The 22,494-nt window shown below is 40.9% G+C and overlaps 2 protein-coding genes across 3 annotated transcripts; one reads left to right on the top strand and one right to left on the bottom strand.

Moving 5' to 3' along the window:
- The first annotated feature begins 1,449 nt into the window (after positions 1 to 1,449).
- LOC104421073 (exosome complex exonuclease RRP44 homolog A) lies at positions 1,450 to 12,287 on the top strand. 2 transcript variants are annotated; one of them, XR_005547013.1, is made up of 24 exons: positions 1,450 to 1,767; positions 1,864 to 2,004; positions 2,083 to 2,240; positions 2,804 to 2,859; positions 3,035 to 3,157; positions 3,386 to 3,516; positions 3,626 to 3,866; positions 3,996 to 4,140; positions 4,654 to 4,894; positions 5,110 to 5,266; positions 5,363 to 5,431; positions 6,328 to 6,453; positions 6,568 to 6,620; positions 6,822 to 6,928; positions 7,770 to 7,824; positions 7,908 to 8,007; positions 8,518 to 8,629; positions 9,289 to 9,409; positions 9,675 to 9,734; positions 9,827 to 9,932; positions 10,033 to 10,112; positions 10,384 to 10,465; positions 10,586 to 10,651; positions 11,657 to 12,287. XR_005547013.1 is itself a non-coding variant. In XM_010032910.2 (24 exons), the coding sequence occupies exons 1-24, from the start codon at positions 1,714 to 1,716 to the stop codon at positions 11,853 to 11,855; spliced, it is 2,799 nt and encodes a 932-aa protein (XP_010031212.1). In that variant the 5' UTR covers positions 1,450 to 1,713; the 3' UTR covers positions 11,856 to 12,287. The 2 variants fall into 2 exon arrangements, 1 of the variants encoding a protein (XP_010031212.1); XM_010032910.2 differs by having other exon boundaries at positions 10,017 to 10,112.
- Positions 12,288 to 14,729: 2,442 nt separating this feature from the next.
- LOC104421072 (putative serine/threonine-protein kinase-like protein CCR3) lies at positions 14,730 to 18,140 on the bottom strand. Its single transcript, XM_039303967.1, has 2 exons — positions 15,576 to 18,140; positions 14,730 to 15,525 (listed from the first exon to the last, which is right to left on the bottom strand). The coding sequence occupies exons 1-2, from the start codon at positions 17,503 to 17,505 to the stop codon at positions 15,068 to 15,070; spliced, it is 2,388 nt and encodes a 795-aa protein (XP_039159901.1). The 5' UTR covers positions 17,506 to 18,140; the 3' UTR covers positions 14,730 to 15,067.
- Positions 18,141 to 22,494: the final 4,354 nt, after the last annotated feature.

The raw sequence follows: 22,494 nt of genomic DNA, 5'->3' as shown, positions 1-22,494 counted from the left end.
TAACTTTCTGGATGTGTCCTTGATTCCTCGAGTGCTCCCCTATCTTGTCTCATTGCCGAGACAGGGATGCTAGCGCACAGTGGGCGCAAGCGAACCTCGAAACCAGATTGCATACTGCATAGGTAACTTAGGAGACATCCATCTCACTGTTTAAATTAGGAGTGGTCACTGTTTAAATTAGGAGTGGTCAGTTCCCAATCGGATTCAGTCCAATGGAGTTGGTCACTTTTTTTTTTTTTTCCCACTATTTGATGTTATATGTTACAAAGAATTTTTTTTATTTAAAAAAGCTGATTGTTTTTATTTTTTTAAAGAAATAATAAAAATATATATAATCGATTCGGTTAGGTTTCCCTTTGGAGATGGGAACCGGATCAACACCCCAGGAATCAGACCTAGTCGGCTATTTCAATCTAGTTCGAATTATCTTGATTCAAACAGTTTGTTTTGCTTTTCTCTAATTTAAACTTTCAATGCCTTATATAGCACAAAAAATTACGATAAAACTCATCAATTTGTGATGTGTTCGGTGTGAGTCACGCAATTTCTTGAAATACATGATCACTGGCCTAGATTTATTAGAAAGAGTTTAGGCGATGAATTCTTTTTGTTTTCCCTACGTGTTTTTTTTTTTTCCCTACTTCTTTCCTTAGCGCCGTTGAAAGGCCAAAATTTGCTCATTAGGTTTTTCTTGACACCATATTTTCCCTTTTGTCCATGAGCAAAAGACCCTACTAGTGATTGGATGAACTAAAAGAGACCCACCACTTTTGATAGCCAAAAAGCCTCCGACAAGTTTTTGATTCTACTAGTGGTATAATTTCTTAACGACTTGCATATATATAGTGTAAAACGTTTTTCAAATGATTTTGAGTCTTTGGTTATAACAATGTTAAAGAAATTGAAATCATTTATAGTTATCTCTTATTTTATGAAGCGAATTTCGATCAAGTACGTAATGACGCACTCCTCATCACGTCTGCACCTTCTTCCAATCTCATCTCGTTGCCGATATGGGGATACTGGTGAACTGTGTGCACAAGGAGCTTTGCCAACCTGTAGACCTTTGCAAGCATAAATTTCCTCTTGAGTAAGGCGAGAATAAAGATCTTAATAATATAAGTTAAAAGTTCGCTCAATTAGCCAACCTCGAACGTATATTTTACAAATAATGAATAATTTGAAAAATATATTCTTAAAAATAACTGTTTATATCATTTAAAATAATTAGTCAATAATAAATTTTCATTATTGAAAAATATTTTTTTATAAAAATATTTTTTATTCATTTTTATAAGCGATAAAAGTTATAATGTCCAAATCATAAACAAAGTGCCTAAAAAAGAAAAGTTTCGGTCCGGAATTTGAGCAATCAAGCCGCTGGACCGGTCGAACCGGATTGGTCCTTCTCCTTCTTCAATCCCACTGACTGCACCGCCGACTGGAGGCAGAAAGAGAAAAAAGCCGCTGCTCCGCCTCGCCTCCCGTTCATCAGCCGAGAGAGAAGCGAAACGCGACGCCCAAACTGAAGCTCAAGCTCAAGCTCAAGCCGCCGTCGCGTTCGTCTCCGCCGCCGCGAACAACGCCGGCGACTTCCGTCGGTTCCGCCGTCGAAACCGCGAAGCAGCTCCCCTTCCGTCCCCTCCCTTCCGGCCGCAGAAGAACAGAGCGCGCGCGCGCTTAGGAGCTCGGAAGGGCGAACCACGCCGAAGCATGCTGCACAACAAGTCCTTCGTCAAGAAGACGAGAGCAGGCAAAATCACCAAGGTCTCTCGCGCTCGACTCCGCCACATATTTATCTTCCGAGCTTGTTAGGTTTGGCGTCTAACGATCTTGTTCCGCGTTCCTTTTCGGTCGCCGCAGAATGTGAGGGAGCACTACTTGCGGGACGATATCTACTGCGGAGTCCCGACGTGCAAGGTCTGCGACGCTTCCGCCGCTCGCCTCAGCGGCTCCGCCTCCTCCCCGATCCTCGTCCTCGACACGAACGTCGTCCTCAATCAGGTGAGCACTTTTCGGTGCCGCGGTTCGGTTGGGAATAACGGAATGTGACTTGGGATTGCTGGTGGTGGTGTTTTTTAGATTGATTTGCTGGAGAATCCGGCGATCGATGATGTGGTCGTGCTGTCCATCGTGCTGCAAGAGGTCAGGAACAGAAATTTGGCCGTCTATAATAGAATCAGAGCGCTCTGCAGCAATTTGGCGAAGAAATTCTTTGTCTTTTCGAATGAGCACCACAAGTGAGTACCTGCTTTGTAATTCTATTACCTAGTGGAGGTAAAGCTTTCATGTTCTATAGGTAACAGATGCTAGTGATGTTAATAAATAGAAGTCCTTGCCGGTGTCAGAGAGGTAGTTTTAGTAATTTGGGTGCTTGTCTAAGGTGATACGTGAGAAAATTCTCTGGGATTAGTAGAAACAACTTGCTTTTAGTTTAAATTTCATTCAATAATATACAGTGGGAGACTTGATTTGAATGGCTTCCTTAAGTTGTATTCGGGCCCTTGCATTCCTGGGAGTGATTGGTAACCCATCTTTGTGATTCATTAGATTTGACATCACATTGCTTTAGCAAGTGCAACTTTGATCATCATAGCTTTCTACATATCATTATTGCTTTCTGCATATATGTCTGTTTCATTTTTACGTGTTCCTAGGTTATTGGTGTGGAAGTGTCATTGGTTAGGAACTCATTCTACAATCCTATGTGGTTGGTAGTTTTCACTATGGTTGATTTTTGCTTCTTATGTATTGTCTATGTTGCTGCTGTACCATTTAAACATATCAGCTAATATTTATGCAGGGATACATTTGTCCAGGACATGGCTGGTGAAAGTAAAAATGACAGGAATGATAGAGGTCTGATTCTCTTGCACCGTTACTCTTTTAAAAAAAATTCCCCAGCCTTTTGATGGTTATTGCTCAATTGCCTGTTCAATATGTACAATGCCATTCAGTAGTTATTATTTTAGTGTTTCATCAGACACAATTATTTGGTTAATTTCCAACTGACACTCAAGAACTTCTAATTCAGCTATACGTGTGGCGGCTCAGTGGTATCAGAGTCATCTTGGTGGTGCTGCCCAGGTTCTGCTCATAACCAATGACAGGGAGAATAAAAGGAAAGCTACAGAAGAGGGCATTCCAGCAGAGACCAGTATGTATAACTTTTTTACTTTCTCCTCAGTTTATTCCTTACCCGATATGCTTTTATAGATTCAGAGACTATTGTAACTATTACCTCTTTGTGCACCCCATCTTAGACATGGCTTTTATATAGATCTTTATAACTACAAATAATGTTTTGTGATATGTCTGGTGAGTATGCATGGTGAATGTGCTGCTTGTTTGTAATTTTGACCGATGTTTAATTGCGGTGATGCAGTTGAAGCGTATGTAAAATCACTGGACCGCAAGGATCTGCTAGATTTGCTTGTGCGTCCTGCATCAGAGGATGTAGTCATGGAAGGAGTTGAAGATTTAAGACCATCAAAGAGGAAAGTTATATATACTGAGGTATGCCTTGAGGTCATCCCATCTAATAAATTGGAGTAAGCTGTGGGTATGTTTGAATGAGCTGAAGATATGATATAATGCTGTTCTTAGCATTTTTTGTTTTATGCAGCACAAGCCCCTTTCTGAAATTACTTCTGGGTTGCATCGAGGAATATATCACCAAGGGAAGCTTCGCGTTAATCGATACAATCCTTTCGAAGCATATGTTGGAAGTGAAAGTATTGGTGATGAAATCATTATATATGGGCGTGGAAATATGAATCGAGCTTTTGATGGTGATATCGTGGCAGTGGAACTCCTGCCTCAAGATCAGTGGCAAGAGGAGAATTCTTTATCATTAGCAGATGAAGGTATGGTAGCTTATATGGTGCATTCTTTAAGGAATACGTTTGCTTTTTCCGTTGACTCAGCTTTCAACCGGGTACTCTTTTAGATCCTATGATTCTGTTTATAATTATCATTATTTTTATTTGATACAGAGGATGAAGAGGAAGGAGTTCATCTGGTCCCAGGCAGTGCAGATGATGCTCCTAGGACTACAAATCTGGTGCAGGGTGCTTCTGGTCCACCTCCATCTCGCCCATCTGGCCGGGTTGTTGGTATCATAAAGAGGAACTGGCATTCGTAAGTGGATTATTATGGTGTAACTCTGTTATTTGTATATGGGAGTGGCTACTTTTCTGTTGATGCATCTATTAAGTATTAACTCTAACTTGGTGGTTGGACTGTGAAATACATGTTTGCATCACTAGTATCTTATTCCATATGGTGTGGCATGCATTCTGCTGTTCAGTTGACCATCACTGTTTGATGTCCGGACTGTCTTTAAATATATGGATAGTGTGAGTAACTTGTATATGCTGATAAATCAGCTTCCGTGATTTAATGACAATGTAGTTCGCTATCTTTCTTAGTAAGTGCGTGGACCACTCTGCACTTGATTTACCCTGCTAAAAGGAAGCATTTAAATGTATTATCTCCCTAATATTTGCTTCATAGTTCTCATGAAATGAATACCACTACTTAGTTTTTGGAGTTAACATCCAATTGTATGCTGAAAAATGGTTATTCCAATATCTTGGTTCTTTCTCCATTATGTACCTATTTCCTAGTATTTGCTTAACTCATTTTGAGCAGTTATTGTGGATCATTGGAGCCCATGCCCATGCCGGCTGGAGATGGGGGTGTTGCACATGCACTATTTGTTTCTAAGGACAGGAGAATTCCAAAAATTCGCATCCAAACTCGACAGCTTGGGAACCTTCTGAACAAGAGGATTGTCGTGACTGTGGACTCCTGGGACCGTCTTTCACGTTATCCTTCTGGTCATTATGTTCGTACAATTGGAGAAATAGGTGATAGAGATGCTGAAAGCGAGGTACCTGATGATGCGTTTTTTCTTTTCATGCTTGTTTCTGGTTTTGTGTCCTTTTGGTTGTGTTTGGTTTCATGGACAAAAAATTTGTGGAGAGATTGAAATTTTCATGTTGTAAATACTGATTTTTAAAAGAAACAAGAAATATCTGTCCTTTTGCTCAGCGGAAAGTGAGATGGAATATGACATTTTTTTTTTTTCCTTCAATGTGTGTGTAGGTTGTATTGATTGAGAATGACATTGATGCAAGGCCATTTTCTTCTCAAGTATTGGCATGTTTGCCTCCATTACCATGGTCAGTCTCCTCAGAAGATTTGGCAAATCCCATCAGGCAAGATTTACGGCATTTGCGTGTCTTCAGTGTGGATCCTCCAGGTATCTAACTTGTATACACTTGCTAATTTCCAATTCTTTTCCCCTTTCTGACATTTCTACTCTTTAATGTTTAATATATGCTTCTGCTTTGGGCAGGATGCAAGGATATTGATGATGCCCTGCACTGTACAGCCCTTTCCAATGGAAATTTTGAAGTTGGAGTTCGTATCCTTAGAGTTGGGCTTCCCTGGGGCTTCATATTTAGATTTAACATGGTTGTGACTTAAGATTAATCTTGCCATAGTGGTTTTTCTAGAGTCGTTTGCATAGGAAAGTTCATGGCCTGTGTTCAGGTAAACAGAAGTTGAAGTTGATGTCATGTCAGAATACTTAAATTAATGGATACAGAACCTCATCTGGTTCGGTTCTGTTTCTTCCCAATCCTTCTGTGGATTTTTATTTTCTTTAATCTTAACTAGCTGCTTATGAAACTTCTACTTATCCTGTGAGTATATGTTCCGATAATAACTTCTCTGGTGCACCCTGTTTGTTATCAAGCATATTCAAGGAGTATTTATCAATTTCGTCCTTCAGTTTGTAGTAAGTGCCACCATCTTCTGAGGTGGTCCTGCCTTGACAAGGATGCCTTTCTTTTTACCGAGTCCTTTAGCATTACCTTCTTGCCGTGGCATTTTCTGGCAGAAATGTTTTGCTGATTCTAGTGAGTGAGGCTTTCTTGGGCCAAGTTACTTTTAGTTGCTTTTGTCCTTCCTAATTTCCTCTTTTGGTCCTTCCTTGAGCTGGGTAGAGATAATTCCTGTGCCTTTGTTTCTGCACATATTTTCCCCTCCAATTTCTGAATTTGATGATTCTTTGTCTCCAAAATCTCTGACAAACTCTCAGTAACTTGATTTACAAGCTTTATGTAGGCTATCAATTTTTTGAGCATGGTTCAATTTGACTCCATATTGTGGGGTCGAAGTCAATTTTGTTCCACACCAAGGTACCCTGGCGTTCACATACTAAGGAGTAAAGAGTTCAAGGGCCCACAATTTCAACAATTTAGATTTTTGGTTTTTGAAGACTTAGCCAGGAATTTTTCTTTAATGTTAGTCACCTAGATATTGCTGATGTGACAAATTTTTTGCACCCTTCCACACCACTCGATGATGAGGCTGCGCAAAGGGGCACTTCTGTTTACCTTGTTGAGCGCCGCATTGACATGCTTCCAAAGCCTTTGACAGAAGGTAATATGACATTTAGAGCTGTAAAATCGTCTCTTTGACGTCAGAGAAAAGACTGATTGTGGTTAATCCATAGTCCTGCCTATATCAAACTTAACATGTGAATTTATGTTGCAGATATATGTTCACTTCGGGCTGATGTGGAGAGACTGGCTTTTTCTGTTATCTGGGTATGTTTCTTGTTCTATCTTTGTCATTCGCTGTGCTCTTTTATGTAAAGAGGATTGCATGTCCATTAGCCGCCATCACCAGACTACACCAAATGATAGCTCATGTGCTGACTAATCATGGATTGTCAGCCCTGTGTATACAAATATATTGATTGATCTTCCCATGAAAGGAGAACAATCTTGTTTACTGCCCATTTTCAGGAAATGACACCTGAAGCAGAGATAATATCCACAAGATATACAAAAAGCATTATTAAATCATGTGCAGCTCTGTCTTATATTGAAGCTCAGACAAGGATGGATGACAGGTAATCATGTAAATATTGAGAAGGCTATTCCTCTGTTCATATGAGCTCTTTTCTGGTGTATAACCTCTCACACATTGTACTAAACTTGTTCTGATAAATTTGTCTTTCAAAAAAACTCAGTCCATACTTGTTCTTTTTTCGCTTCTTATCTCTGGCATCCTATAGATATTTATGTTGAAATACCTGAAATTTTTTTTATCTCCTTTACATTTTTAAATTCCAAGTTTGGTTGTTATGAGGTTTGCCTTAAAGGTGGCTGGTGATGAACCTGAAGTAGAAAATGGAAGCAGCGTGATCTTATCGACTGTTCATTCCATGTGTAACTTTTTGAACTCTTTAAGATCGGGAAAAGCAAACATGGCCACAAAAGTTGTGTATAATTGTGTGGCACTTGCGGAAAGAAATTCTTGATAGAGTTTGTAAGTCCAGTTCAGTTTGATCATATTCTCACCTTGCAAACAAGTCTGCTCTTGCCTAAAGAGAGTGTTCAAACTTCCTTGTGGCAGCCATGGACAGCGATATGGTATTGGCAGTGATGTGAGGCATAGGAAATGCTTAGACAAATATTGGCAACTCAAACTTCAGTTAGACCATGAGAGATATCAATCTTTTTTCTTTTTTTTTCTTTTTTTTTCCTAAAAAAATTCCCTTTCGTCTTTTGATGCTTTTGCTGATTAATCAACACGCTTATCCACACGACTTATTCTCTGTTCAATAAATTTTCACATTAGCATAATTCAGCAGTTCCTATTCTTGCTGGTGAGTCTTTCATGATTATGTCTAGTATACTGCAAGGAGTTTGTTTGGGTAATTGCTGGATTACTTACTTTCTTTTTTGTAGTCGGTTGGCAGATCCCTTAACTACAGATTTGAGAAATATGAATACATTGGCAAAGGTGTGCATGCATTCCCAACCTGGTCTGCTTATTTATTGGGGAAACTGTCTTTCTCTAAACAGTGCATTATACTCATGATGTAGATTATGAGGCATAGGCGTATTGAGAGAGGAGCCTTAACACTTGCTTCTGCCGAGGTCAAATTTCAAATTGACACTGAGACTCATGACCCTCTTGATATTGGTATGTCGTGTAAACTTTAAAGATAGAAAACAATTTCTCTTAAGTCGTTGAAATAAAGTTTTTTTAGCTGTGTCCTCTATTTGCCATCACTCCATTCAATTTTAGAACAGATGACCATTCATTTTTCTGTTATTATTAGGCTGTAAGCAATAGTGAAACATGGCTTGTATATAAGTGTATTAAACCAAAAACTCCAAAACTCATCTCTTCTTTTGAATTCATTTGAATGGTTCTGATTTTGTATCTAAATTGAATGGCTAAAGGAGGTTTACCTACTGATAGGCTTCCTTGCTAAAGGGAAAAAAATTGTCATTTTCATACTGTTGAAGCTTGTTTTACTGCCAAATTCCAGTGTGGTCATCTTCAGTCACTATATTACAGGATGAATCAGATTACACTTGATTATTACACTTGAAAGTGGAGGTGCTAGTTACTTTTGCCAGTGCCAGCATATAGTTACTGCAGTCATTTTATAACTAAATGCATTTTCACCTACCTGCATATCTTCAGGCATGTATCAGATTCGAGAAGCAAACCAAATGGTGGAGGAGTTCATGCTTGCTGCCAATGTTTCAGTTGCTGAAAAAATCCTTAAACACTATCCTCTATGTTCTCTGTTGAGGTAAGCTGGTGTTTTCCGTTATGTCAATCTGGGATTAGCTCTCCTAGATTTCCTGCCTTTTGCTGTCATCTTGGGTGGCACTGTTTTATTTTCACTGCCATCCTTTCCAATTTCCAACCTTTAAGTGACACCAGTGCATCGCTCAATGCGCAGTTATTATTAAAGCTTTCCGGAGTAAAAATGTCTTGAAATAATGACAAAAATGGAGCCTCATCCTGTACTTCAGTTACTGAAGGGTCCTACTTTTAGTCCTTTCTCAATTTACTAATGGTTATATGAGTGATTTCACTTCTTTTTGGAGTCCGACCACCTTGCAAGTGGCTTCATAATTTCAAACGATGATTGTGGTTTGAGTATAAACTAATTCTATAGTACTTAAATGGTAAAAAGTCTTCCTATGTTGTGCCCCCATTATACTCTTAACTTCCATTGAAAGAAGCCTGATTCTCACGAAGTTACTAGATATACTATTACCCTGTGATTAGAGGGAAAGCTATAAGTATTTTCTTATAGTGAATCTGAGATTATATGAATCAATGCAATTGAACATCACCACTTGTATTTTTTTTTCCTTGTCTTTGACAGTATCTCTCAGATTAATGTCCATTTGGGGGGTTTCTGGCTATATAACAGATATCTGTGGTTGATTGCTTTCACAGGCGGCATCCTATACCAACAAAAGAGATGCTCGAACCCTTGCTGCGTACAGCTGCTTCTGTTGGTCTTGAGTTGGACGTATCTTCATCAAAAGCACTGGCTGATTCACTTGACCGTGCAGTGGTGAGTTTTCAATACTTGTGCTTTATCATTGTTTTTTCAGCTGATGAAATCCATAACCTTCTGTTTGTGTGAGATAATGACAACCATCTCTAATTCGGCTCAAGTGGATTTCTTTATTCTAGTTGCCTTGCTGATTTAATTTGTTCACTTGGATAAGCTGACAGTTCTAGATGGATTGCCTCAGGATTGGTCCAGCTTGTTATGTGCTTCTCAACTTACAATGCTATATATATCTCACTCTCCTAATGTCAATAAAAATCTACAGGGAGAAGATCCATATTTTAACAAATTGATACGAATACTTGCAACTAGATGCATGACACAGGTGATTTTAATTGAATGTAGTAAACCTGAAAATTTCTTCTTCTTTTTTATGCTCTTGTTATATATGATCTATTTCCTTCATCTGTCGTACAGGCAGTATATTTCTGTAGTGGAGACTTGACTCCGCCAGAATACCAACATTATGGGCTGGCTGCCCCATTATATACTCATTTTACTTCACCTATCAGGCGATATGCTGGTAAAGAACCAGTTCTCTTCTGATGCTTCTCTTTGTGGTAAATGAGATGGCACATGCTGATTTTGGAACTAACATATTTTGCAGATGTCATTGTGCACAGGTTGCTTGCTGCATCATTAGGAATTGACAAGCTTCCAGCCATATTTCAAGACAGACCCCAGTTAACGAGTATTGCTGACAGTAAGACAATAATGATCCAACTAAGCTTTTTACTGTTCCGTTTCATTGCCTCTCTCTTTCTAGCTCTGAACATTCTTGTATTAGTGGTATGGTCATGTACTTTAGTGTTGCTCTATCATTCAGCCACATAGTTACAAGGTTGAACTGCTCTATTTCTGATTTTTTTTTTCTTTTTTTTGGGCTTGTTTGATCTTCTTTTACTTCTTAATATTCTCTCTCTCTGCTTCCAAATTTACTGACTTCATTTTCTTTTCCGATATTATTTTTCCAGATCTGAATTACCGACATAGAAATGCTCAGATGGCTGGTAGAGCCTCAGTGGAGCTCCATACACTCATCTACTTCAGGAAGCGGTACTTTTCTCTCTCTTTCTCTCTATCTTAAACTTATGCTTGGTCGCCTGCATGCGATTAAGCACACCCAAGGACGCTTTGATTCAGACTGGCACATGAAAACGCTACTATGTACTGCAGGCCCACTGACACTGAAGCTAGAATTGTCAAGATTCGATCCAATGGCTTTATTGTGTTTGTACCTAAGTAAGTGACTTTCTCCTTGATTTTGTTTATGCTTCCTTTCTTTGTTCAAGTTTCTTTCATACATCCAACGGGTAAAACGGGAGTTAAGACTTTGACTGATTATGACATTCAAAGACTTTGCCTTCCTCCTTCTGACAAGAACAACATAAAGTAACAAAAAGAGTCAAATGGAAAGTTATGGTATGTGAAAGCAGAATGAATGCGTTGCCCAATTCAGTCCATACATTAAATGCAGAATCTTGGCAAGAAACACATCTTGGTGGAAGATAGGAAATTTGACCATTCAGCTGAAAGACTTTGGAGCCTATTGACTGCACATTTGAATATATGGGCTAGCAAGCAAATTGATGGTTTTTCTAGGGCACCTGTCTTTCCATCGATAAGAAAAGCAGGCACTTTCTTCCTTTGAAAGTTGGCTGGTGAGAAATTCTATTCTCGTCATAAAGAGAACAGCAAAAGTCTATGATCTCTAGAAACATGCACTCTAAATTGTCAGAACACGTAAATAGTAAGAAGGCTTAATCAAATACACCTTAAACTTTTAGAATAGTCTTGCCATTCCCACATGATGCCTCAAGGAGGCTTGTGTTTGCACCTCTTTGGGCCCTCATTGTTTCCTCGTTTACGATCAATTTTCGCTATTTATTTCTAGGCGAAATTCCCGCTTACATGTGCAGACAAGTGTCAAAGCATTTAAATATTTAAACCATCACTTGATGGTGGTTCAACAATTTCCGTATAGATTTTAGAGAAATCTTGGGACTTTTACCAATGACGCCAGTTCAGACCTGCCTTAATGTATGCAGCTGCGGATTGATTGGGTCGGCAACTTTCTCTATGGCATTCTTTCCATATTGACTGTGTTGCTAAAAGAACTCTCGCTCATTGTGGCTAAGTGTGGAAAGAACGTGGCTTTTGTAATATATATGTCTGGAAGGATCTGCAGTCTACACGTATGATACGTACATCTTTTATGTATAACTAACAGATCGATCACTCTTGCAGATTCGGGATTGAAGGACCCGTATACTTGACAGAGAGAAGTGAGAAGGGAGGAGGGGAATGGTTTGTTGACGAACAGCAGCAGAAGATAAAAAAGATGGATGGAAGCATTAGTTATGGGGTCTTGCAGAAGGTGAACATTCACATGGAGGTTGTGGAGCCTCAACCGAATCGGCCAAAACTTCAACTTGCCCTGGTTTAGGTATGTTAAAATAGACATGTTTAGTGTAGCAGCAACACCATGTCAGCTATTGAGTAATGGAGCTCGTCCATCAAAATTATGGTAAAGAACTTTGCCGATCTCAGCGCCTCCGCAAAATCAGAGTTTGTCGGGGGAGCAATGTAACATAACATATGGTGTTCGCCTGCATAGATTAGATTCTTCCTTTTTTGCGGGGTGAGGGTGCTGCAAAGTACTTTTATAGACGGCCATTCAAACTGTTTGTTTTTATTCTCCTTTTATTTCTCTATAACCTGTTTTCATATACTTTTGATATGAAGTGGGAATTTTTCTTCTTTCTTTCTTTATTTATTTGTTTTGGTTTCTTATGTAATTTTTTTTAATCTAAGTTACTTGGACAAGTTGTACGAGTCAGAGGCAATAGAACGTATTTACGAATTTTGTTTTTGAATCGCTTTCCCTAGAGTGACAATGTATCGTCTTCTTACTATGTGAATTTTTTCTTCGCAATTGTGATGTTTCTAAAGATAATGAGGAGAGGTTGAGCCTGAACGTTGCTTTTGAACTTAACGCAATTTCACGATCCATGGCTTTCTGTTTCTGTTCTGTTCTGTTTCTATGGACCTATGTTTGATGGACATATTAATAGACTTAGTTTGATACCTTGAAACTGGCCACTTCCTCGCATTACTTGGGGAAGAGATGTTAAAAGCGTGAGCATTGCCTCCATCCGCGGTCAAATTCTCACTTCATTACATCGCCAAGTTGGTCGGTAAAACAATTTCAAGTTCCTCGATAGATAATGTGAGAATATAGCACCTTTTAGTGACGCCTAGTCCGAGTCACTTGAAATTTTCACTACGATCGAACTCAAGTGCTATGGCCTGATACTGCTTACAAATCTTCCGGCTGTGGCTGGTTTCAATAGGGCACATATTAAAGCTTGCTCCAAATCCTATTACTGTCCGGTGTTCATTGTCTTCTTCTTTGGGTCTCATTCTATGTCATTTAATGGTGCTGGTTGACTGTTACCTTCGGTACACTAGTGATAAAACACAGGTAATCTATTCCCTTGAGTTGCGAACTCCTGTGACATCTTTATCTTGGGCCAGTCAAACCAAATCCATTCCTTTTTCCTTGAAGGCAAGTCTCGAAGATCTTCCTCTGTAGCATAGCTTAATACAGACGGGGCCGAAGTTTAGGCAAGTACCTGTTCGGAGCGAAGATGAAGCGAACACGGCAAATTCCACATCCGAAAGTCGTTTTGTCCGTTACCGCACGGCCAATCCCCAGGAGGTCGACTCCGGTCTTCTCATGCGAGCCTTCCCCTGCACGTTCCTTCCCTAAAGTGCATGGAAAGTTCATGCGACAGCGACGCCCGAAGAAAGTGAGCGAGCACTCGCGGGTTGACTGCCGTGAGCTTCGGTCCAACGTTTGATGTCGTGCTTCTTTCTTTCTTTGGTCCGATCGCTTTTCAGGGGGCCAGGGACGCAGCTTGAATGCGTAGGGGAGTGGACGCAGGAATTCAAAGATGATGTAAGAGCCCTCTTCCTTCTTCCATATGCCTTTCCATATGATTTATTTGTTTAAATGTTGTTGTCGCTATAATTCATCCCCCATCTACCACTCTGCTTTCTACCCACTTCCCAGCTTGGAGTTTGCTTCTCCAGGATGGATATTCTAACCCCTAAATTTGGTACATACGTAGGATTAGGAACCTTATATTAGAAAATGATTTTTCGATTCAAATTGATATGGTATGGAGATAACGGGCTGAGTCGATTTTGTTGTCCTTGTCAATCGTTGTACAAAGGAAAACGAAAAATCCTTTTCTTTTCCACCAAACGAAATCATTTTGAGGAGAGCACCGAGAACGAGAGAACAAAAAAAAAATTGGTGGGGAGTCACCGGCCACCGGGAGGCCCACTTTATCACCACCACCGCCCGTAATTAATCCCTATTTGTTATATAACTAGCAAAATGTTGTATATAATATAATATGTGTAAACTCTTTGGTGGATTGAAGAATTTAGTGTTTGAGATCGTTATAGGTAATCTCCCTCTTTTGTTCCTGCTCCATTTTCTTTTTCTCTCTTTTGCCTGTACCTTTCTGCCTCCTTTGGGTAAACATGGTCCATCTCGACTTGACTAGTTGTCTAGTATCATTGTGGTAAAATTTACAATTTTTGGATGTAATGATATTTAACGTTCATTCATGAAAGCACGTCAAGTAATTATTGAAGGATTAGGGTTGGTATTGATGATGATAGTCCACAAGAAGAAAATATCAAAGAAATGGAAAATTTCATTTGTTTCACGAAAAAAAAAAAATTAAAAGTACTTTTCCTGAAAACAATTGTCTGTATGCTTATAAAAATGAATTAATAAGAAGTATTTTTATCATTATAAAAATATTTAAATATAAATTATTATCGATAGGAAAATATCTTCCGGATGAAATTATTACATGAACGTGTAAATGTCGTGAGAATGATGCTGAGAACCCTATATGAATCCTACGTGGCTTCCTTTGACCGTGAGGCTCCACGTGTTGACATGGCAAAGGGCCTTCTGCAGTTGACTGCTTTTTCCAAATTTACAAACTTATCCGACCCCATCTAATCGAGAAAATATTAGATCCGTCCAATCTGTCAACTTAGCTCACCTCTCTCTCTCTCTCTCTCTCGAGAAAATGTCGCGAAGTTGCCAACCATATACGCAAGTTAGGCCGACGTGGAATTGACACGTTGGACACAACCACGGACCACGTATCTTAAGGCACAAAATAAACCATCACGATCCTTGAAAATTACTCTACAATACATAAGATCAAATAAATCAAACTCATTTCTATTATTGAATCTGAGTCTTATATTGATACGCACATTAATGACATTGTCAATCATTTCTGGCATAAAAAGAAGGAGAACATAATAATCGACATAATCATAAAAAAAAAATTGGTTGTCCACTTGAAAAACAATTTTGGGAAATAACAAAAGATAAAATGTAAAAATACAGCCTTTGCCTAGATGAAAATTTTCCCAAAAATCTACGGTTAGGGGGAAAAAAAGGAGCTACTCTTTACAAAATGTTAGAATGTAAGAGAAAAATTGAAGTTTACAACGAAACAATTCAGGCAAAAACAATTAAATTAGACAGAGAAATCTGGGAAAAATAATGAAATTTGAATCTTAGACTCTCCCTCGTGTGGTTTCTCTTCTCAAACTCTTTCATTCCGAAACAATGGAGATTCCGCCGCTGGAGATGCTTCCATGGCTATCCCCCTCGCACAGGCTCAAAGCTCGCTCCAAGTTCGCCACAATGTCGCTCATCGTCGGCCGGTCCTTCCCTTCCAGGTTCGCGCAATGCATCGCCGTGTACGCCACCAGCTCCACCGCCTCCGCCTCCTCCATCTCCGGCGCCGCCACCCTGCCGTCCAGCACCCTCCCCACCTCCCCGGTCCTTATCGCCGGCACGGCGTAGTCCACCACGCTCACCGGCGCCGCCCCCTCCCCCTCCCCGTCCTTGAAGATCGCCCTCTTCCCCGTCAGCAGCTCCAGCAGCACCACCCCGAGCCCGTACACGTCGCTCTTCGCCGTGAGCACGTTCAGCCCGTAGTACTCCGGATCGATGTACCCGATGGTCCCGGCCGCCTTCGTCGGCCTCTGGTCGGAGTCCGAATCGTACTGTTGCTGCTGGTGATGATGATGACGATGACGATGATGATGTGATGATGATCCATCAGAGACAGGCCGAAGTCGGAGACCCGAGCGGTCCAATTCGAGTCGAGCAATATGTTCGACGACTTGATGTCTCTGTGAATGATCGGAGGGACTGCATAGCTGTGCAGATACTCGATACCTCTCGCCGCATCGAGCGCAATCTTGATCCTCATTTTCCACGAATTCAGGAGGCTGCTCGATACCTCCACGTTGTTCTTGTCGTGCAAGTGATCGTAGAGAGCTCCATTTTTCATGAACTCGTAGACCAGGAGCCTCTCGTCCTTCTCCACGCAGTATCCGACCAGCCTCACCAGGTGCTTGTGATGGACCCTCGACAGGAACGCTAGTTCCGAATCGAACGCGCTCTCTTTCTCCTGGAACTTGTTCGCCTTCGACCCGGTCTCCCCTCGCTTGATCGCGACCACGCGGCCGTCGGGCAATTTGCCCCGGTAGACGACCCCGAAGCTCCCCGAGCCGATCTTGCTCTCCAGGGAGAAGTCGTCTGTGGCTGCGGCGAGCAGGGCGAGCGAGAATTCCTCGGCCCTGTCCGCGTGCTTAGAGGAGGTCCCGCTCCTCTGCCGGCTCATTACTCTCGAGCTCTGGCGCCGGATGGTCGACGATCTGAAGAGGTTGCCGCTGTTCGAGTTCATCGCGTTGTTGGAATTCGCCCTCGTGATTGTTGGCTGCACCGAGTTGTGTACCTTCTTGTGCCCGAAACACGCCCCCGTATATAACAAGTATGCAGCCGTGCACAGGCCTGAAAAAGCCCCGACAGAGCCGACTACTGCAAATGCTAGTAGGCTCGTCCTCAAGCCTCGTGATGGAGCAGAGGTAGGAGAGACCAATGGCGGCTGAGGCGGCGACGGCAGCGGCGGCACAGGCGTCAAGAACTCGAACTGGCAAGGCTTACAAATCGTACCAGAACCATGACAGAGGCCCTGAGACTGAGTGTATATGCCACAACCACAGGATTGAACGCAGGGTCCTGGCAAAATCCCTGTCAATGGAAGCAGCTCAGGACCTGATCCATTGTTCCATCCCGGACCCCAGCACATTATCGAGTAGTTGATCGTCATCAACCCGCAAGTGAAGTTCGTGCCTGAAGCGATCGCTTCGAAGTTAATTCCCTCGGTTTCCTTCGTGACGAATTGCCCTCTGCCACCCCAGCAGATCACGGTGTTGTTCAGTCTCCGGATTGCGCAGCTGTGATTAGCACCTAGAGACAAGAGAGAGTACTCCATGGCTGAATTGAAGGGAACATCTAATTGCCCAGCTTCATTGCTTCCTTTGCAGACCACAAACCCAGTCGCGTTCAATCCACAGACATGAGAACCGCCGCTTACGACGCTCGACATCGGCATGGTTCCGAACCCATTTTCTATATCCCCCGCAATTGGATTGCTTCCCCAACATCGGACACGAGTCGAATTCACCGAAACCCCACAAGAAAACCCGAACCCAGATGAGATCGAAGTGAGTTCATCGTCCTCAGGAGGTAAAGAGAATGATTTGTTACCTCTCCAGCATTTGACTGATTTTGTACCATTGACCTGTGCACAAATCTGATAGTCACCGACCGAGATGTTCTCCAACAGAACAGTGTGGTCGTTGTAAATCCTCTTGGAGACGAGGGCGGAGCCGTCAGCCTTGAGGGTGTCCCAGCAGAGGAAGCTGTAGCCGCCAGAGCGGAGCCCGCAGACGGAATTGGCACCGCCGGAGATGGCGGAGAAGGAGGTGTAGGGGCTCAACTCCACCACCTGCCCCCGCCGGTAGCATCTGATCCTCTGCTTGGGCTGGGCGGAGGAGATGCCACACACGGTGGCGGCGGCAGAGGAGTAGCTGACGGCAATGGTGGAGCCGGTGCCCAAGGCAAGGGCCACGGTGGTGGCCGAGAGCACGACCGCAGCGATGGCGAAGACGACGGCGGAGAGCCGTGGCCTCGTCATCTAAAAGGGCGGCGGGTGGCGGGCGTTGAGCTTCATTGCCGGAGAGACAGAGACAGAGACAGAGTCAGAGACAGAGAGGAGGAACAACAGAAAAGAACCTAGAGACAGAAAGAGGATAAAGGCCTAGGAGAGGAGAGAGAGAGATATGCAGATGCTGCTTTGATTAGCATCAGTTTGATGGCTTGAGTTTATGAACATTGATGAAGACAACAGTTATGGAAAAGTTTCTGGGTGAGAAGTTTGGCATTTTTGCTTCAAAGTTGAGGAATGTCAAATTTGACGCGAGTCTTTTTCACCAACTCGGACCGGAGACTGCCACCGGTCTATGACCAGTACAACCCAAAAACACATGCAGCCCACGGTTCACATGCTTCTGCTGCCGGGAGAGGGTCACATTCTCACGCTAAAAACGCTTCTATATCGCCACCGGCCACAGCCTCCGTTTGTTCACCACAATCGATCGCTGCAGCGCACCTCCGGCCACCTCGGCCCACCGAAAGGTCTTCGACCCTCAATCGAACCTAGGTTCGAGGTCGAGGACCTCTATTAGGTCGACGTACCTGGTCGCGCCGATGATTTATGCACGCGCCGAAAAGAAATTTTGTGGATGAGGAAGGATAGGGACATGGAGGCAACGACGGTGGTTGAGAGATGGGAGATTCATCTTCTGTTTTCAGATACGTAACTTTTAGAGTGAATGAACTACCTAAGATGAAATAGATGGGACACTGAACCTTTCTTTAATTGCCGGAGATTAATTTTATTTCCATCAATGCTAATTGTTGTCGGAATTTGAACAAACTTAATGATTCTACAATATGTTTTCTCTTCTTTTTAAAATTTTCTATCGCAATCATCGATCATCAAACTAAGTCCGCCTCACTGGTCCACTTGGTAAAAGAACATTCTCATTGAAATTATGAGGAATTACTCCCTTATTATAATACGGCATCAAATACGAGTTAAATATGAAAAGTCACGTCTTTTGAGACGCAAAATTTCCGTGGTTTTAACACTCAACCAATCCCTCAAGATTTTCGAAATAAACTATTCTTTCCTCTCTAAACCCTTGTTCTCCCCCTAGCTAAAACCATCTTTTACACGTTGGCCCCCCGTTCATCTCGCAGGCAGAGAAATTCTTGTTCTTCTTTGCGTGTAGGAAACCCCCAGCTTCAGAAATTAGTGGAGCGACTTCTAACCTTTTTGACAGAAACCTAACAGGTGATAAATAGTCTCTTTTGCAAGATTATTGCGAACTTCTGATCGGCAAAAGACAATTCACTAACCATTTAAACTTATGATATAAAAGACTATTAAGGATTTCCATAAGTTATACCGCCGATCGGGCCGTGACAGTAATTAATGGCCTTTACTTTTTGCATGAAGAGTAGTGCTTCACCGCATTGACAATGGATCTAATGATAATCCTTAAAAAAAAAAAAAAAAAAAAAAAAAAAAAAATTGAAGAGACAAAAGTTTATGATTTGCCCTTTTTTTTTTTTAAGTCGCGGAAAGTTTGCTTGACTGATGATGCCTTAAAACAATGGAGCAAGAGTGAGCACCGATCCAAGATAGACTCTAGAATTAGACCGAACTAATCCTATCCGAGCTGGTTTTGATCCAGGAACCAATCAACTTCTCAATTCCAATATTTGGAATAAGCTATTACCAGGCCGGTGTTAAACTAAACGAAGAAACCTAATTCTTTCATTTTAGTTTTACCTTGCATCATGTATTCTTATTGTTACTCTACTATTTTGTTGTAACTATTATTAGTCTTGGTAGTCAATAAGGAAGTGTTTTACAAAAGTTTGTCCTTTTAAAGAGTAAAGAAAATGGAACAAAAAAAAATGAATTGGCTAGTTTCCATATAGATCCTGGAATCGGACCGGACCAACAAGGTTGGCTCCAAGATTAGTTCTAAGATCTATAAGATAGGTTTCAAGTTTCAAAATTAGAAACTAATTCCAACATGAGAGATTCCAGGTTTAGCGTTTAAAATTTACCCATCCATCGTTCACCCGTATTTTAGAGAAACCAAAATGCTTATTGACCTTGATATTGAAAGGCTATTTCGTAGATCTTACTAAAATGCTCTTTAGCATAATATTCGAACGGGCAACCTCCAATTCTTAAAATTGAAAATTCTCCTATGCTTGAAAAGTATGCCGGCTTCAAGAGGCTAAGTACAATAGATAATTAAATAGCTGGAACATATACATCAAGTTAGTTAAAATTTTGGACCCATATTTAATTGGGTGGAAAGTACTTTTCATCATTAAGAGGTTTGACTTTCCACCCAAAAATTGCTAGGAATGCTCTCACCTTTCTTTTTCTGGGCTAACTCTCGAACTGTTTACTATAGTTTATTCATCCGAGTTTGTGCCCAGATCTATCAAAGGCTACTCAGGATATAAACAAACTCGTGAAGATGACTGAGCAATCGAAATGATTCTCTCGAACAGCTCATGAGCCAAAAGCTTGTCAACCACTTTGCAAGAAAATGGTATTAAAATATGTATCTGCCTATAGCCTAGTTGCAATCAGAGCTAACATATGCAAGTCATATTAAAGTTCTTTGGACACCAACAAAGAATAATTTTGACCTGAGTACATTGAGGAAAATGTATATTCTTGTTATACATATGTAATGTTGAGAACTGAGTTTTCAAATGGAGTATTTGCAAGTTGTAATATCATTGTAATCGTGAACTACCATGACATGTCACAAACATGACTAGAGAAATGTGATTTTTTGAGACTATATGTCATTCACTATTGCTAGCCGATGTCACTAAATCCAAGCCAACATCACATCGTTGCTCATTTTGGCATGGTCTGTACTCATTAGAGTATCTGTCGTCAACGCGATACTAGGTATATTAAGACTGATCTATAGAAAAGAGTGCGCAATTAAGTAAGTGAGAGCCATCTCTAACACTTGATACTAATCTACTATGTCATTTAGTATACAAATTTTGTGACCCAAACTAATTAAACATAGTATTGCTCTTTGTCGTTAATAACTTTGAATAACAATGGCAAGTATCCGGATTTCAATCGGTTAGACAATATTTAAAACGTGTTTAGCTAAGCTGTGTTTTTGTGAAGAGCATCAAATAGCAAATTATTACAAGCAAAACGCTCTTATATCTTTTTTCCCTTTCGACATACGGGGTATTAAATTAGGTTTGACCTACATACTTTAGAATACAAGCAACAACATGTGGGGCATACAGCTCATGAGTGTAATCATGGCTGTTATACTTATCATTCTCTCTTTTTCGATCTAAAGGTAGCATGCTTCTTGCGCATACTTGTATTTCGGTTCTTTTCTATCATTTCTACATAGAGCAATTATATGATTTTTAAGGTGAAATAGATGACACGTCAGTCCATCAAATTATATAAGTATAGCATTAATTAACTTTTTCTTCCAAAGCTGGATGTGATTCATAAGTGAAAAATAAGATAGGCAGGAGAGAGAATGAAGGAGACAAAAGATTATCCTTGAGAAAGCAAGGAGTCAAAGACAGCCCCTGAATGTTGCTGCTTTTCATTACAGTGCAAAAGCTCTAGGGCATGCAACCCTGTAAAAAGGTCCTTTTGTTCCTACCATGATGTGCACTTGCATGTGGGTGTCATTGTGTCTAAATATATATCATATGTTATGAGTTTGAATAATGTTAGAGTTTTAAGACAAAAGTACTAAATTGGTTTATAAAGCAATGTGGTAAATTTATGTTCAACTTGTCACGTCACTCTATAAGCCGATTTAGCAGGTGAATGTTAAGTGTACCTAGCATTACTCATATTGACTCCACAGATGTCAAATTGAGACCTCCTCTTATGGCCCTATGGGATTAAAGCTCATGGGAAGAACTCAAAAGGTAGGAGTAGCACGCGTCATGACTCAATGTCAAGTTGTGCTCGAAACTATTAATCGAGACCACCACATTTTGTCACCAACACAAAGGTTTGAATATATGTATCATGACAAAATTGCAGATCTACCAAATTGGAGTCAGAGGATGAGGGAGAGGATTATGCCCAAAATTTGAAGAATATGATAACAATTGTGAGTACGTAAACACTTCAGGGGCAATTATGTAAGTTTGTCTTTGTGAGATTCAATGCTGGTCTCACTTCCGATCCACGTTTCTTAACATGTGATTTCGACTTAGCTGGTCTCGAATGGTGCTAGATTAATTGAGTTAGACCACATCTAAAGTGCCGCAGCTAGTGATTCTCCAAATTTATGTAATATGCTTTTGTTGGTTCAAATACTAGAAATGAATTTCAATTTGAATTTCAGAATTTGTCTATTTTGGGAAATGATTTTATGATTGGCAAGTGTTTTCCTTTCTTCCTCCCCTTTTTAGGTTTAATCTGTTCTCGGCTTGTATGTCATTAAGTTTATGCATCATGTACCTAGTATGCAAGCATCAAGATAGTTAGCTCTTGGTGGGTTAGTTTTGTTAAGGAAGTTTTTGTTTTCAAATTAAAACACCGTCCATGAGAACAATTTTGAAGATATTCTAGATCCTCGCATGGCAATTCTTTCAAGTACTCCTAAGACCACTGAAATAGAGAATTAATGCCATTAAAGAATCTCAAAACTATACCCCATAACAAATTTACTGAAATTTAAATTTCACGTCACAAAAAAAAATCTAAACTGATGTGTCAGGAGACAAATTGAAGAACCAGAAACATATACAGGGTACTCCTGGCTTAGAAACCACACGAAGATAAATAAATGGAGCCCTAGTCCATCTCATAAAGTATAGACTAACCAAAGAAAGCACGTGGTAATATAGCATAGGATGTGTGTCTAGCCGTGCATGGACTATTTGAACCCAAAATTGTGGGCAACGGGCCAAGGCTTCAATAGCACCCGCTCCTAGCAAGAAGTCTTCCTCGTCCACGAGTTCACGTTTGCCAAGCCTGACTCCCCCAAAAGGCCCCGCGTTGGACCACCATTGAACT

Source organism: Eucalyptus grandis, chromosome 10 (assembly GCF_016545825.1).
Source record: "Eucalyptus grandis isolate ANBG69807.140 chromosome 10, ASM1654582v1, whole genome shotgun sequence".
Taxonomy (NCBI): domain Eukaryota; kingdom Viridiplantae; phylum Streptophyta; class Magnoliopsida; order Myrtales; family Myrtaceae; genus Eucalyptus; species Eucalyptus grandis.
The sequence above is the reverse complement of the archived record's forward strand: the minus strand, read 5'-3'. Positions and strand labels throughout refer to the sequence as shown.

Excerpts from the sequence above, each read along its gene's own strand:
- LOC104421073 (XM_010032910.2), top strand. The coding sequence starts at position 1,714 with ATGCTGCACAACAAGTCCTTCGTCAAGAAGACGAGAGCAGGCAAAATC. Across the intron at positions 8,630-9,288 it reads CCTCTATGTTCTCTGTTGAG|GCGGCATCCTATACCAACAA; the intron begins GTAAGCTGGTGT and ends TTGCTTTCACAG. Across the intron at positions 10,113-10,383 it reads GTTAACGAGTATTGCTGACA|ATCTGAATTACCGACATAGA; the intron begins GTAAGACAATAA and ends TTATTTTTCCAG.
- LOC104421072 (XM_039303967.1), bottom strand. The coding sequence starts at position 17,505 with ATGACGAGGCCACGGCTCTCCGCCGTCGTCTTCGCCATCGCTGCGGTC. Across the intron at positions 15,526-15,575 it reads CTTCGGCCTGTCTCTGATGG|AGTACGATTCGGACTCCGAC; the intron begins ATCATCATCACA and ends ACCAGCAGCAAC.